The sequence below is a fragment of the Panthera leo genome, chromosome D3, assembly GCF_018350215.1.
Source record: "Panthera leo isolate Ple1 chromosome D3, P.leo_Ple1_pat1.1, whole genome shotgun sequence".
Taxonomy (NCBI): domain Eukaryota; kingdom Metazoa; phylum Chordata; class Mammalia; order Carnivora; family Felidae; genus Panthera; species Panthera leo.
The window spans coordinates 36,557,316-36,573,282 of record NC_056690.1 but is presented as its reverse complement, the minus strand read 5'-3'; the positions used below and the strand labels follow the sequence as shown (position 1 = coordinate 36,573,282).

Below are 15,967 nucleotides of genomic sequence, written 5' to 3'. Positions count from 1 at the left end.
ATTTCTCAGGAAGTTTGGAAACATATTATGTGTTTAAAAAAGGAAAAAGAAAACTGTATGATATCCCACCCTTGGTGTTCCAAAAGAACTCTCCTGCCATGCTAAATAAGGAATAAAATTCAAAATTTCAAGATTTGAAATTCATTGTCTGAAAATTATTTTAGTTCATGGGAAACCTACTCTTCAAACTAAATGTATATTCAAACTGAGTATATTTTATCTTTCCCCTTGCACCACTCAGAAGGTATAGAAGCCTTTGAAGGGCTGAAAATCTGTAATGATTATAGCAGGAAGAGAAACGTTACTATGTGAAAGAGACTCTTCCTTGCATTTCTACATCTGTAGGAGGAAGAGTGGGTGGTGGTGGGTGCCTGGGTAGCTCAATCGGTTAAGCGTCTGACTTCAGCTTAGGTCATAATCTCACGGCTTGTTAATTCTAGCCCCGCATCAGGTTCTGTGCAGATGGCTCAGAGCCTGGAGCCTGCTTCAGATTCCGTCTCCTTCTCTTTCTGCCTCTCCCCTGCTTGCTGTCTATCTCTCTTTCTCGCTCAAAAATAAATAAAACAAGAAAAAAATTTTTTTAAAAAGTGGGCAGTGGGCTCTGTTGGTCCCACACACCTTGACTGGCCCTTCTGGTTGAGAAATTGTAGTGCACTCACTTGTAGTGCATAAGAAAAACCAGAGAGATTTGGAGAAATTTGGAGGCATTGGGGAGTGGGGAGGGACAAAAAGGAGAGAGGAAGGAGTCATAGGTAGGGTGCAGGGTAAGAATCCAAAGTCTAGGACATATATGAGTAACAAACACATGGAGATTTTGCAATGGACATTTTAAATGTTTAATTTTTAGTAGCTTACCCATGCAAGGATATACCAGCGATGATACTCAAAATACTTCACAGACTTTCAGGACAGGCTTGAAACTGATCCTAGGCTTAACCAAGGGGGTGGGGGGTAAAACTACAGAAGAGCAGTTCAGGTGTAGTATCTCTTTAATGCAAATTATCATGAAAGATGGCGACACACTCAAAAACCTTGTCTTAGGGACCCAACTTACCACAGTGGCCTGCAGCAAAAGGTGAGCAGAGTAGGAGACCATGAGAGGGACAGGAGAGGGCAATATTAGTGAGACGTCCTGCTATCCGAATGTGCAACGTAATCTGTCTTTAACAACCCACAGGAATATGAAAGTGGGGGTGCTCGGTGTATGTGGGAGCCAGCTTGGGAGATTTTCTCAAAGGAGCCATCACAGTTCTAAATTATCCTTCGTAAAGGCATGCCCACAAGAAAGGAAGCAGACAGAGTGAGCCCCACACTGGTGGGGCATGTAGGCATCAGAGATTTGAAAAGGGGCATGTCAGCTGACTGAGCAATTCCAGTGAGAGGAGGGATCAAATAGGAAGAGGAGAGAGGCCAAAACCAAAACTGGACAGAAGAACTTCCAGCCCAAGAGGCACCTTCCAAATAAGGAAGCCTGGGATTCTAACCCAGATTCAGGGAGTATACTCATTCTAAATATGATTCAAACCATAAGCCTTTTTACAGTTTATCCATGGATGCAAGAGTTGTTGTCTCCAACGAGGGCGCAGAAGATGCAGCCCTCACAAAATATCCAAGGACAAAGAAAGCAAGGTCCCCATTGTTGCAGGTGAAGCACTACTAGGGCAATGGGGGAAGAGGTTACAATGGTGACTGTAAGACGCCAGTCGCAAACGGGGTGCCCAGTCTACCTACCTCTCTGCCCAGCCAGTTGCAAACTCTGTCTCCACATATGGCTCCCACACTAGCCAGCTCATACCATGTTCTGTCAGTCTCAGTGTTAGAAAATTCTTCTTTACTCTTAGGGAGCATGGCTGTCCGGAGTTTCTGCATACTGGGTCCATCTCAAAAAATCGGAAGTCAGCTATCATTCTCAATTGCCCCTACGTCTCCTGTGACCCAGTTTTTCAGTCACTGGACTGAAGGTTCTGATTTAAAACACACACACACACACACACACACACACACACACACACACACACACAGTCTGTTCCTAGGACAATAGTTCCCTGTAGTATTTCTTAGCCTCTGTGCACACGTGGCTTGTGAGCTTTCATGTTGGTGTGACCCCATCAGTGGATCTGGCTCCAACACTCAGCTGACCGAGGGAGAGTACATGGCTGTTGTTGTTTTCCTTGGTGTGGATGCCCTCCATCTGGGGTGTGGTCAGGTTTGACTCTGGAGGGGCCTGTCTGCCCTTGTGGGGGCACCCAATTAACTGGAGTGGCTCCCAGGCTCCCCAAAATGGAGAACTTTTCTCTGTGGCTAACAGGAGTGTAGCTCAGTGATCTGGTCACAGGTTCCTCGTTTTGAAAAGCCTCACGTTAACTCCGTCGGAGCAGGGGGCACCTACCAGTACATACGCTCGGAAAAGGGGAGTGAGCAGAGTTCTAAATCTGAGACAAATCGACATTTAGGGTAGAGCCCAAAGAAGAATGAACAAAGGAAAAAGCTGAAGGAAAAGGGTTTTGAAAGTAGAATTTTGAAAGTTTTTTGAGGGAGTTTTGGAAAAAAATCACTGTGGCCGAAAGCATTTTCCCTTGGGAGATGAGTCAGGAAGAGGAAGGAAAGAAGGCTGTTGGGCCTCTTAGGGGCCTGCTGATAAACTGAGGAGAGCAGTTTCTATAGACAGGCCGAGGCTCTGTGGCTGGCAGACCCCTTGAACAAAGGGCTCCACCAACTTCTTGGGAAGGTTGACAGGAAATGGATCTATAACAGCTCCCTCAGGAGCCAGCAGGGCAGGGCAGTTGTGTGTGTGTGTGTGTGTGTGTGTGTGTGTGTGTGTGTGATTAAAGGCTGCAAAGCATAACCCTTTCTGATGAGCTACCTTCGAAAGCCTGTGAAGTAGCTAAAATCTGCTCTACACACACCAGCGAACAGAGGAGTTACTACTTCCCTATTTTTCTTCTTTTTTCGATTGCTTTGTACGTGGTGTAGTTTGATGTCCATGTAGCTAGGGGCAATGTGCTTAGAATTATTTTACAGGCGAAAAACAGTTCAAAAAGTTTCCAGGTGATGACAGATGTACCATAATGGATGTGTTGTGTTGGCTTTGAAGTAGAATATTCCATTTGCTTATATGATTTCTTGACAAGCAAAGAGCTTTCTGGCTTTCAATGTAGTCCTATTAATTTAGTCACATCTCAAATTCTTAATGATCCCTGTTAATATTGGGAACCGCTAATGTAGGTAAATAGAAAATAATTGTTATAATTTTGTGTAGCAAAGTTTGTTCGTTTGTGTCAGAGGTGAGGTTGGGAGAGAAGAATTCTACAGAAGTTGAAATCGCAAGTAAATAATTTTATTTTATGTTTTTATGTTTTAAAGTTTATTTATTTTGAGAGAAAGAGAGAGAGAAAATAGGGGAGGGGCAGAGAGGAAGTGAGAGAGAACTGCAAACAGGTTCCACGCTGTCAGCGCCGTGCCCGACACGGGGCTCAAACTCATGAACTGTGAGATCGTGACTGAGCCAAAACCGAGAGTTGCACGCTTAACTGACTGAGCCATCCTGGCGCCCCGCACGTAAACAATTTTAAAGAATGTAAATTCAGTTTCACTGAATAATACAAACTCAATTTAAATAATATGAAAGAAGCCAACGTGTCAAAAGTGAGGCAGGGAGGCACTCTCAGTGGAAGAGCATGGGGGACGCAGACGCAGGTGGGAGGCTCGCAGAGGCAGTGCCATGGTGGGCTGTGCATGGGCTTTGGAACTGTTCGCGCTCTGGTTCTGACACTCGGTAGGCAAGTACCCATGAGATCTCCCATCTACAAAATGGAAAAGAATGCCTACCTCATGGAACGCTTGTGCATATTCAGTGGGAAATGTTCTGGTCCGTGATGCTCAAAACGTGTTACCTTTTTCCATTTGCTAAAAACAAAGTTCTTTCAGCTTTTTGGGAACAGAGACTAGAAGAGAAATTTGTCTTAGGGACTTTTTACAGAGGTCTTTAAAAACCATGGCATCGTGTTATTCTTGGCCAAGGATAATTTAAGGTAGTGAAAAATAGGTCAGAGGACGTTAAATTAATGTATTTGTATTAGAAACAATGACCCATAGTTATACTGCTCTTTTAGAAGTTATTTAGGACATTTTGCATGCTAAGCAGCATGAATGCAGTTTTCGAATTACTGGTGGCCTCCACATTAGTAAAATGGGCTTTTTCCTGTGAGTTATTGATATTAAAATGCATTTCTCTTTGTTCTTGAGTAGTAACCCACTTCCATTCTTAATTTTGTTCTGCACAGGCTAATATTAGTGCTAGTTTATCACGTTTGGGCTCTCAGTAGTGGGGCACGACTCTTTGAATGTGTCTACACATGGCCTAAAGACACATTGACAATGGGGAAAAGCTGGCATAATAAGTTTATTCTGGTTATTGTCCAGAATATTTATCCATCCCTCCCAGAAATACCAGCATCCTGTTCTCTTCCTTTTCTACCCCCTAACCTCCCCCTTCCCAGACCCTTGCTTTTATACTGTCATTGCTGTGATAAGAGACTTTTTCCTAACAAAAATAGAAGATCCCATAAAATGCAATTCCTGGCCTGTCATTGCAGTTCCTTAACACATGCGTTGAGTGTGTTGCAGAAATTTGGTCTGGGCTTCTCAGATCAAATAGAATTATCCTTTATTCAGAGGGCTGTCCCCCATGGATACTGTGTGAGACTTGATGTTGTTTAGCATTTGGAATCATTCTTTTCTCTTGAATTGGGAGTAAGAATCAGCAGAAACTGCCATGCTGTGGCAGTCCCAACCTAATTGCACAGAGTCCGTCTATGGGGATAGTATTTTTGGTAGTTGGGAAGTATTACATAGGGAATACTGCATACCAATTAGTTGTATTAAAATATATATTACGCACAGCTTTGTACTCGGCTTAAAAAGTTTCCTTGACAACATCATTTAACTTCTTACTGTTCTTTTCATGTTGCTAGTATAAATATCTAATATGTTTTTGTTCAAAACATCAACTAGGCTTCAGTGTAATCTTTATTAATACAGATTTGTTATTACAAGAAGACTGCTGAGTTATGATAATTTGCACAGCAGGAACAATAAAATATCCTCTGTCTTCTTGGTTCTATCCCAGAATGCTTGGCTTCTCTGTTCTCTCAGAGCACACCAAAACCTTCCATGATACCCTTTACAATCATAATGAAATCTCAAAAGCATTCTTATAAGCAAAAGCCATATGTTTTCAAAGGTAAACAAAATGGGAAGGCCCAAAATTGCAAATAGATTCAAAAAGTCACAGATAAGTTACAAATGTCCTCTTTTAATGCCTTTAATTCTCTCTGTTCACGTAGCCCGAACTCCCCACTTCCTGCGGATTCAGAACGTGGAAGTCAATGCCGGCCAGTTTGCCACCTTCCAGTGCAGTGCCATCGGCCGGACTGTGGCGGGCGACAGGCTCTGGTTGCAGGTATGGTAACTCTCTGTCTCCTCCAGAGGCAGGAGTACACGCCCCCTGGGAAGGGGCCCGGGGGTCCGGGTCAGTGTCACGTTGCTAATAGAAGGTTGATGCCCTGAGTTGTCTCTGTTCCTTTCCTTCTTTATTAATAAGTTATCAGATTACTAAGAATTCTAGATAACCGAACTGTTCTTCGCAGACCTTTAAAAAATTTTTCTGTTTTTTTCCCTTCGCTTCTGCTTAGCCATCTTGCTTTGAAGATCTGGTTGTCAAAGTACTTTCAGAGCAAGATATTAAAGTACCAGATATAGAGCTCTTCCCTACCCTTCCTCTGGAGAAATACCCAGAGCATCGCTTACATGTGCGAGTGCACACACACGCTTGTAGGCCTTTTTATAATTTGAATTTCCACAAGGGGAAAAGCCTCAGCTTAGAAATTAACAACATATCTTCTACTTTTAAGTATTTAAGTATACGTTTTTAGCGTAGTCATAATTTGTGTGTCTTGTTTTCCAATCCTTCAAATTCCCCCATACGTATTTTGCGTGGCAGATAGTTTCATGGATTTGTCCCGGTCGTGGGAATTCTGAGAGAATGCGTGGGATTAAGTGACTTGTCCCCTCTAACCAGAATGCCACCCGCTTCTTTAGGCTCTGAGTTTGATTCCCTTAACCTGTGGCATTCTCCAATTTCATTCTTGTTTCTTCCTTTTATGCACCGATCTGCAGGATGCTCACTCTTTTCCGGGACTAGTGTTGATTCCCGCCCACCCCTCTTTCCTTATGGATCCTGTAGTTGACTTTGTTTTGGTTTGATTAATTATATACTTATTTTAGTTTGCTGCTGAGCTAACTTCACGATTTAACCCCTTTGTGTATCTGTTCCATTCCATCATGGCTTCCGCTTCACGCATGCCGACCTTTCCTCTGTGCGTATGACCTCTCCTCCTCTCTTCCCTCTTCTTCAGTGTCACAGTGACTGTGCCATGTCACATTTGCATGACACTCTATAACTTTGAAATCCCTCTTACCTTTTTGTCATCACAAGTGAAATAAATGGTCGTTTTTATTCCTCCACTTCTGGGGAAAATGGAAGATGGCCAAATGTCCTCTCCCCGTATTCAACAACATGGTGACAACTGGAGAATACGTTCTGGAGGATTCTTCAATAGTCTTGGACCCTCTGCATGATTCCTCACCCTTCTACCTTGATGTCGTTGTTTTCTCATCTGCTACTCTCCCTGCGAGAACATCCCTGGCCAGGAAGGAGGAATGTAAGCAGAGGACTGAGATTGCATGCACCAAATTCATCTTTACCATTTTCTTCTCTCTAAAAGTTTGTACTCACTACTGTAAGAGATGTTGCAGCCCATGAGAACTGTGCTCAACCCTGATCGTCAGTATTTGACTTTGCTTCTTCCTTTATATCCCACTTCCCAGTTCTTTTAGAATCTTGATGTGAGAGACTGAAAATTATTTTTCTTACTTAGCGGTTGTTTGGTATTTAACTCCATCAAGATGGTCTGTGTATGGTAATTGATGAGACAGACATTTTTAATTGGCATTTTCCACAATGCATTAGCTGCCTCCTAAAAATGACACTATCCTGTCATCTTTGATTAATCTCTAGAAATCTTAATTTTTCATGGAAAATAGTTTGGGGCTCCTGATATTTGTGTTAATGTTACTTCAGAGAACATAATATAAAATCTAAGCTCTGGCCTCAACAGAGTCTTAGATATTCCTAAGAATTTACAGGCACATTGAGGATACAATTTACTTTTATTTGTTTTTGCAAATGTCCTGGGTTTGGGATGCCCTTGGTTCAACTTCAGCATTGCCTTGGGCATTGGGGATCTGTAACTACTTTCTTCTACAGAGTGGGAGACTTTTTAAAAGAGAATCTGTCACATAATAGGGAGAGAGCTAGCTGCTGTTTTGAAAAACAGGTCTAAATGCAGCGTCTGAGCCCTCACTCCATGAGAGTCACATGGGGAGTTTTTAAAACCTTCCTGATCTACATCAGGATTCTGATTTAATTGGTCTGTGGTAGGGCCCTGCATTTGGGGCTCCCCGGGTGATTCCAGTGTGTGCCCGGGGTTGACCATCACCAGTCTGAAGCAAAGTGCAACACATGTTCCAAGTCAGGAAAGAAAAAGCCAAAACCTAATGTATAACTGGGATCTGTATTCAGTCGCCTCGATCTGACTGTCATGTTGAATTTCCCATGTCCCCAGACTCTTGTTTTTGTTCTATTAAATTTGATCATTAGTGTTGATAAATTGTTTTTACAGTCCATCCACTAATGCCTTCCATCGTCTGTTACCCAGTCTTTCCTTGCCCTTCTTGGCATCGGTGACCACCTGTTGCCCTGCAGCTTTCCACATGGTCATGCCCTAGAGGGCACGATACACACAGAGGTGTTGTGACTTTGAAATTCTCAGTGAATCTTAGTCTCTCCTGGACATGGCATGCTATTTGGTTTGTGAATCTTCGTGATGTGAGGATAATTTTACTGCTGAATGATTTATTTCCTCTGGTTGCATAGGCATCTTGTAGGGAGGTGTTTACTTTATTAATAACTGAGGAAATAAGACCGGTGTCCTTCATTTGCAAGAATGGTTTCTATTAAACTGTATTTGTGTAGAGTGGCTTCCAGCGGTAAGGAGGATTTACAGCACGTGATGGTTTCACGGAGCCCTCCTGCCCTCCTCTTGCCCATGCCCTGGCCTTTGCCTCGGGTCATTCAGTAGAAGTTGTGGGGAGAAGCAAACCTGGAATCGTGGACCAGGTCTTTCTAGTCTAGAGATAGGAATATGGGCATGTCTTCATTACCCCATTGCTATAACAGTTTCAAAAATGCTTGTCTGCATACAAAGTCACTCACATCCTCAAAGAAATGCTGAGATCCAGGCAGAAAAATGAATGAGAAAAATATTTTTAGCTCTTTTTTCCTGTAATTTGAATCTTCTCAATGGTAAGTCAAAGTTTCGAACTGAATAATACATTTTTCACTGGGGAACATTGATATTTTGGAGTATAATCATTTGTAATAATTTGGTTTACTTGTATTACCACATTTTGAGTTCTACCATAGGCATTTGCATAGAATTTCATCCCTGTATCCCATGGTCTTCGACTTCTTTCATAGATGGGTTTGGGGTACAGGATTGTGCAGGGTCACCAAAGTAAGTGGCATGGCTGGGGCTAGTACCTCTGTTTCTTTTACCTCACCACTGCTTGATTCCACCAATCCTATGCCATCTTCCCATATCCCAGTGCTAGGTGAATAGGTAATATGTACTTAGCACCCTGTTGGAAGAATTTGGATGTGATTGACCTTGCATGATTAACATCAGGGAGCCACCATGACCTCCCCCCCGCCCAAAATGCGTATGTATTACATGTCCATATCGATCCACCTCTATGAAAAATGGCCAGTGGCTTGATTGTTTAAAATACAGATTAAATATGATCACTGTCAGAGCCTTTCACAAAAACACGGTACACATAAATCTGATGGTGACACTAATGAAGAAATGTTTATGATTAACAGATGTGTCCCATCTGCTTACATTTTCTCCCATCTCAACTGTGGGCTACAGGTTATTGTCATCATAGAATTGGGTGTTCTAGAATACAGAATAGCAAAGTAAAGCACAGTTCACAAGCATCAATTAGTATAGAAGCAAAAGACTTCCTACTTTCCAGACAATGAACAGTAGGAAGACCGCATCTACAAAACTGTTTTTTTTTTTTTTTTTTTTTTTGTAGTTCAAAAGTGATGTGCAGTGCATTTGTCGAAGATGCTTGCTATATGCTATCGGATATAGCAATCTATGCATACAGCAGGGACTGTAACTATGGGAGATACTCAGATGAAATGTATGTGTAAAATCATTCAAGCACCCAAACATGACAGTATTGCCCGTTACTATCAACATTCTGATCACTGCGGAGCCTACAGTTTGAACATACCGTGGAGTATATGTAGATATAGAATACAGAGAAGAGAAAATGGGATTTTATATGTTCTTTTTTTAAGTTTATTTAGAGAGAGCGAGAGCACGCGTGTACAAGCAGGGGAGGGGCAGAGAAAGAGGGGGACAGAGAATAGCAAGCAGGGTCTGACAGCAGGGAGCCCAACGTGAGCCGTGAGATCATGACCTGAGCTGAAATCAAGAGCTTGCTGCTCAACCAAATGAGCCACCCAGGTGCCCCTAGATGTTCTTCTGTTTTACTTACATGTTATGCTGACAGGCAATTTCTGACATACGTGTTTTTTTGTAGTCCTAAAAAAAACCCTTATGATTGTATGATTGTGTTAAGATTACTGTTGTTCTTTCTTAAGTATTTTATTTTAATTGATTTTTCTTTATTTTCTTTATTTATTTTGAGAGAGAAAAGAGAGTGGCATGGGGGAGGGACAGAGAGAGAGAGAGAGAGAGAGAGAGAATCCCAAGCACGCTCTGCTCTGTCAGCACCAGCCCAGCATAGGTCTCAGTCTCAGGAACTGTGAGATCATAACCTGAGCCGAAATCAGGGGTCTGATTAACCGACTGAGCCACCCAGGTGCCCCTTAAATATTTAAATTTTTATTTTCCTACGTAATACTGTTTCTCCTGAGATTAGTGTTTATAACCTTTTTAAAATGTTCAATAAATAGATAAAGATGATCACCAAGGCTAATATTGATGGTCACAAATGTGAAGATGGCTTGTGCACCTTCTTTTCTAGGGAACACAGACCACCTTGCCCTCTTCCCCTGAATCTCTGTAGTTTGGGCATTTTTGTAATTTTTGTTTTTTAATTCATTTTTGATACATTATGGAGGCTCCTCCAAATTCCTTCCCCTTCTTACTCAGTGTCTTCGTTGGTTTGGGCTGTTGTAACAAACTACCACCGGCTGGGTGGTTTAACCAACAAACATTTCTCCCACGTCTAGAGACTAGAAGTCCAAGATTAGGGGACCATCATGGTAAAGTTTCGGTGAGGGCTGGCTCCCTGGTTTACAGACATCCTTCTTACTACATCCTCACATGTGGAGAGAAAGCTCTCAGCATCCCCTTTTCTGGACACCACTTCCATCATGAAGACTTCACTCTGATGACCTCATCCAAACCTAATCACTTCCCCGAGACCCCACCTCAGTAGCATCACATTGGTGATTAGGTTTCAGCCTATGAATTTTGGAGAGAAACAAACGTTTGGTCTGTAGCCTTTGGCTCCCACATCAAACTCAGAAGTGGGTGGGAAATGAAAGCAGTTCAGCCTCTAGGACAAATGGCAGAAATCGGGGAGGCAGTGGAGAGGTCTTCTTAACAGTAGGTAATATGGCAGCTCTGATCAAGCCAGGAACTGACATGTACACGTTGGGTGAATAGTCCCTGGCAAAGGAAACCTGGAAAATAATAATTTTCTGTCAACAGATCTTAGGGGCCCCTATCCTTTTTCAGGAGCTTCCTTTTTAGAATCACAGCATTAAGTTAACATCAGAATGTGGAACAGTCTTCAAATTAAATTCCTTATTTTATAAATGAGAAAATGAAAACTCAGAAAAGGTAGGAAACTTTACCACTATCATATATTAGGTATTTATTATGATGTGTATTAAATACAATTTCACTTGCTGGTAAAGGTCAATTATAAACCTAAAAATATTTACAAATTAGTAAATTTCATCATGTGGACAGTTTTCTTCATTGAGTACTTGTCTTTCTAATAATAGTGTTTTGTTTTGTTTTAACCAAATATGTTCAGGTTAACTGTGAAAAATATCTGTGTTAACTTTGGGACCATCATAGTGCAACATAATTGAGTTTTACTTTTTTAGCACATAGAACTTAGTGTTTGTTAGAAGTAAGGCACCAGAATAACATTTTTAAATGATTTCATAAAATAACATCTGTTCAGGGGTGCATAGGTGGGTCAGTTGGTTAAGCATCCAACCCTTGATTTTGGCTCAGGTCATGATGTCACAGTTTGTGGGATCAAGCCCTGCGTCAGGCTCTGTGCTGACAATGCGGACCCTGCTTGGGACTCTCTGTCTCCCTCTCTCTCTCTGCCCCTTCCACTTCTCCCTCTCTCTCTCTCTCAAAATAAGTAAACATGAAAAAAAAAACCCACGTCTGTTCGTAGAAATATAAAAGGAAATTGGATGGTGTTACTATGATGTACTATATTAAAAACATCGGTTGCAAGGTAGCACCTAGAATTGTACCTATCATGTAACACATGCTCAGTAGAAACCTGTTCATGACACTTGGCTTACTGACTGCCTGAACAAATCATGTGTCTCCTCCAGGTGAGTCTAAGAGATCCATCGTCAGACCAGCAAAACAGGCACAAAAAACAGGCACAAAATCGTTCTTTCTGAGATGCTTGTTATATGGGAATGATTCGTCTCCAAGAGATGGTTTTGAAAAGAGAAGGGACATCTAGAACCTAGTGGTGTCCCTTTTGCTGATTTTTCAGAGTATGCTTCAATTATCATGCAGCGTTAGAGTAATTTTGGAAACAAATGTGGTTAATATATCATCTTTCCTAAACCTTCATTTCTTATACGTTTCCCCTAGGTGTTTTTTTATTCTGTTGATTCACCCCTGATTCACCCCTTAGGAAAAAAAAATCCTTGTCCCAAGACCTTAAAGGTAATAGAAATATACCTCTCGAGGATAATGTGTTTGAGCCCTCACTATGACAAGGGAGCTGTGTCATAGAAATTGATGGATGAACCCACCGCCCTCTTTTCTTTGTTTCCTTCTTTTTTCTTTTTTTGGTGTGGAATGTAATTCAATGTGAGCTCTAAATTTGGGAAGACTGAATTTCTAAAAATAATGTTCACTTAGGATTAAAACTTTTTTAGTTGTTGGCCTAGAGATTTTTTTTTCTTTTGAGAGTTTGATACATAATTCCACTTAACTGGGTATGAGTTACCCAATTGTGAAAATAGTATTTTTCACCAGCTTAATAAATTTGTCACATTTTTCTCAGCTAGATTGTTAGACCTTTGGGTTTTGTTTGTTTGTTTTTGTTATTTTGTTTTGAGAGAAAAGAGAAAATCTAGATTTTTGTAACTTAAAATGGTTTTCAAGAGGATACGTGCTCTGACCTACTACAGAATTTGATTTGATAATGAATAAATTATAAACCATATTACTAGAATTTATATTACTGACTTCAACAGATGTGTTTGATTTTTTTTAATGTTTATTTTTGAGAGAGAGACAGAGAGAGAGCAAGCAGGGGAGAGGCAGAGAGAGAGGGAGACACAGAATCCGAAGCAGACTACAGGCTCTGAGCTGTCAGCACAGAGCCTGACACAGGGATTGAACTCACAGACTGCAAGATCATGACCTGAGCCAAAGTCAGACACTTAACTGCATGAGCCACCCAGAGCCCCTCAATGGATGTGTTTGAAATAAAGGAATTACAACTCCATTTACTGAGTGAGCATTGCTGTGTGCAAGTACTCTGCTAGGCTATGTACATGTACTTTTTTCCTCTGAACTGTTCCCTGGGAGCGTTCTCTTATATGCTCATAGAAGAAGAAACAGGCTTGGGAAGTTTTAGTAATTTTTCCAGTAGCACATTGGTAGTAACAAGAGCTAGGATTTGAAACAGACCATCTAATTCCAGAATGTACGTCTTTAACTATAATGTCTCTTGCATAGTACAAAGACCCAAACATTTCCTTGTGGATTCATAAACATCATGTGGTAATTCAAGTGATGGCTTTTATCAGAATTTGCAATTAAAATTGTATTCATGTGTGTGGATGTTACCTTCGCTTTTGTGTTAGGGAATGTGTATGTTTGGTCAGCCTTTCTTGGTGGCTTTTAGTTTCCTTTATAAATTGTGAGGGAAAAAATCAGAACTGTGGATCAGACCAATTTTGCTGTTATATATAAAAGCCATAAAATGATTTGAAAAGAAGTAAAATTATGGTTCCCTTGGCAAGCTTAACTTGGCTATTTTATACCATATATATTAAAGCATAAATTTCACATCACTTACCATCATAGAAAATAACAGGAATGCACAAAGATGACTATCTTCAGTTGCTATAGGAACCATTTGCTCCTTAAAACTTTGAGTGGTTGAAATTATATCCATTATTGTTTTAGTCAGTTGAAATCCATATATATGTGTGTGTGTGTGTGTGTGTGTGTGTGTGTGTATAGTACAATATGGAACATTCAGCCCGAGACCACCAAAAACCTTCAAAGCATATGCCCTATGTTTTAATTTAGTGTGATTTGGGATTAGCTGAATTTAAAGGTAAAGGCTTATTTTACATTAAAACAGTATGACTTACCTAGAGCGATTCCAGGAGGCATTAATTAATACATTTTATTTTGTGATATTACCCAACTCAATGAAAAGAGATGTAAACTGCTGTTGCCTCGAGAAGGATGCCCCAGAAAAAGCTGGAGTAGCAGTTGGAGAGCTTTGTCTTCCACTGCAATCCAAAGGTCTCCGGGCCAGGATGGGAAGTTGTGCTTTGAAAACTGCAGGTCAGGATGGTTCAGTTTGGAGGGCAGAAGAGAAAGGCATCAGCTGGTCCCCTTAAGGATTGCTTACTTTGGACTCAAGAGCCATAAATCCCATGAAAGCAATTTTCTGTTGCTTTTCTCATATTCATCAAACGGGTCATTTGTTTCTCTTGCTTCTAAGAATCCACAGCTCTGTCATGAGAAGAGAAGACAGGAATGGCTGTGCTCCGGAATTTCTGTGATTGAGGGCTGCGAATACTAATGTCCTGCCTTTCTATCTCGTTTTTACTGATCCAGGCCTTGGACTGAGGGTCCTGGAGAGTTGGGACACTATTAGGATCTCTAGTTTTTTCCTATTCTGTCTCTTTTGGAAGGAGTGGGAAACATGGAAATGTTTTACGTAGGAGGTTTATACATCTGCCTTAGGTGGCCTTCTGGAAAGTCCTAGAAGATTCCAGTCTTGTAATCTGGAATCACGTACAGAGGAAAGAAAGAGAGAAGTTTACTTAACTCCTTCCTTGAGATGGAAAGAAAATTTGGCAACTTTGGGTGGGCTTTGATTTTAAAAACTTCTTTTGGACTATAGAAGCGAAACAGAACAGAGCATGCTGCATTTAGTCTAGTTGTGACTCAGTGTGAGACAAGACCACGACATCTCTGACCGGCACAGTGGCAGCCAGGCAGTTCCTACAGAGGGTGAACTTTGAAATCGTAGCGCGGATTGTTACTCTCTTCTGTCTCTCTCCTACTTATAAAACTGCCATCCTTCCTTCCCTTCATTCAAAAGAAAAGAGATTGGCTATTGTTCAAGCGTAATAAAATTGTTTGTCTCTGTTATAAGAAGTGGTGTCCACTAAACACAAAGGACAAATGACTAATTAATGGAGTTTCTGTTTATTCTTAAGATTTGGAAACCCATGATTACTTTCCCTCAAGAAATGTATATTACACACTTTCCATGTGCTGGGCATATGCTCATTAGTTATGCAAATAGGCCAGCCTGACCTGGGTTATGGCTCCCCTTTGTCAAAGTGCATTTTCTCTTCTACTGTTGGTGGTACCTTGATCATATAAATGGCTTGATGCATTTGCAGGAGGTGGATGGCATCTAGACAAAATAGTTCTACAGCACTGGAATATTTATAAGCCGGCAGCAAAATCATCTGTTTTCCTGGGGAAATAATCATGGTTAAAATAGTCGTTCAGAAATACAGAAATGAGAGATTATTTTCTAATTGCTTCTTTGAAGAAAAGTTTATTTTTACTTTTATTGTAGATATTGTGAATATGTATAGAGGTAGAGAGATAATGTAGCAAACTTAATACACTCCGCGTCCAGCTTCACCACCTAACAATAGGTGGCCAATTGCTGACTTTCTGTTTCCACCTGCTCCCCTTCTGATTGTTTTGAAGCAATCCCAGTCATTGTATCATTTAACTTGTAAATGGTTCTCTAAAATAGGGGCTGGCAAACATTTTCTGTAAAGGGCCAGATAGCAAATTTTGCCAGCCAGCCAGCCAGTCTTTGGTACAGCTGCTCAGCTCTGCTCTTGTAGCAGGAAGGCAACCACAGACAACACGTCCATGAACGAGGGTGGCTGTTTTCAGTGCAGCTCTCTGTACAGACATTGGAATTTGCATTTCATGTGATTTTCGTTGTCAGAAAATATTATTCTTGCTTTTGTGTTTTTAATCATTAAAAAACGTACAAACCACTCTTAGCTTTTAAGCTGTACAAAACAGGTAACAGGCTGGATTTAGCCTCAGACCCCTGCTCTGAAAGATAAGAGCCCTTAAAATAATAATGATAGACACTGAGTGTGCCCTGGGAAAACAGCCAGTGTTCAGATTTCCTTGACTGTCTTATAACCTTATTTCTTTTAGCAATCTGTTTGCATTGTGATAGCAGTATAGTTGACACTTTGCAATGGCACGATGAGTCTCTTAAGTCCATTTTCTCTTTAGGTTCTCCATCCATTTCCCTGTTTGTGGTGGTAGTGGTTGTTGCTGAAACTGTGTTTGTC

The 15,967-nt window shown here is 41.0% G+C and overlaps 1 protein-coding gene across 2 annotated transcripts in view; it reads left to right on the top strand.

Moving 5' to 3' along the window:
• Nucleotides 1-15,967, top strand: part of PTPRM (protein tyrosine phosphatase receptor type M) — a 789,396-nt gene that overhangs the window by 341,476 nt on the left and 431,953 nt on the right. For both annotated transcript variants that reach the window (XM_042910577.1, XM_042910576.1), the window contains exon 5: nt 5,346-5,461. In XM_042910577.1, the coding sequence (XP_042766511.1) occupies nt 5,346-5,461 (116 nt within the window). The remainder of the gene's footprint in view (nt 1-5,345; nt 5,462-15,967) is intronic.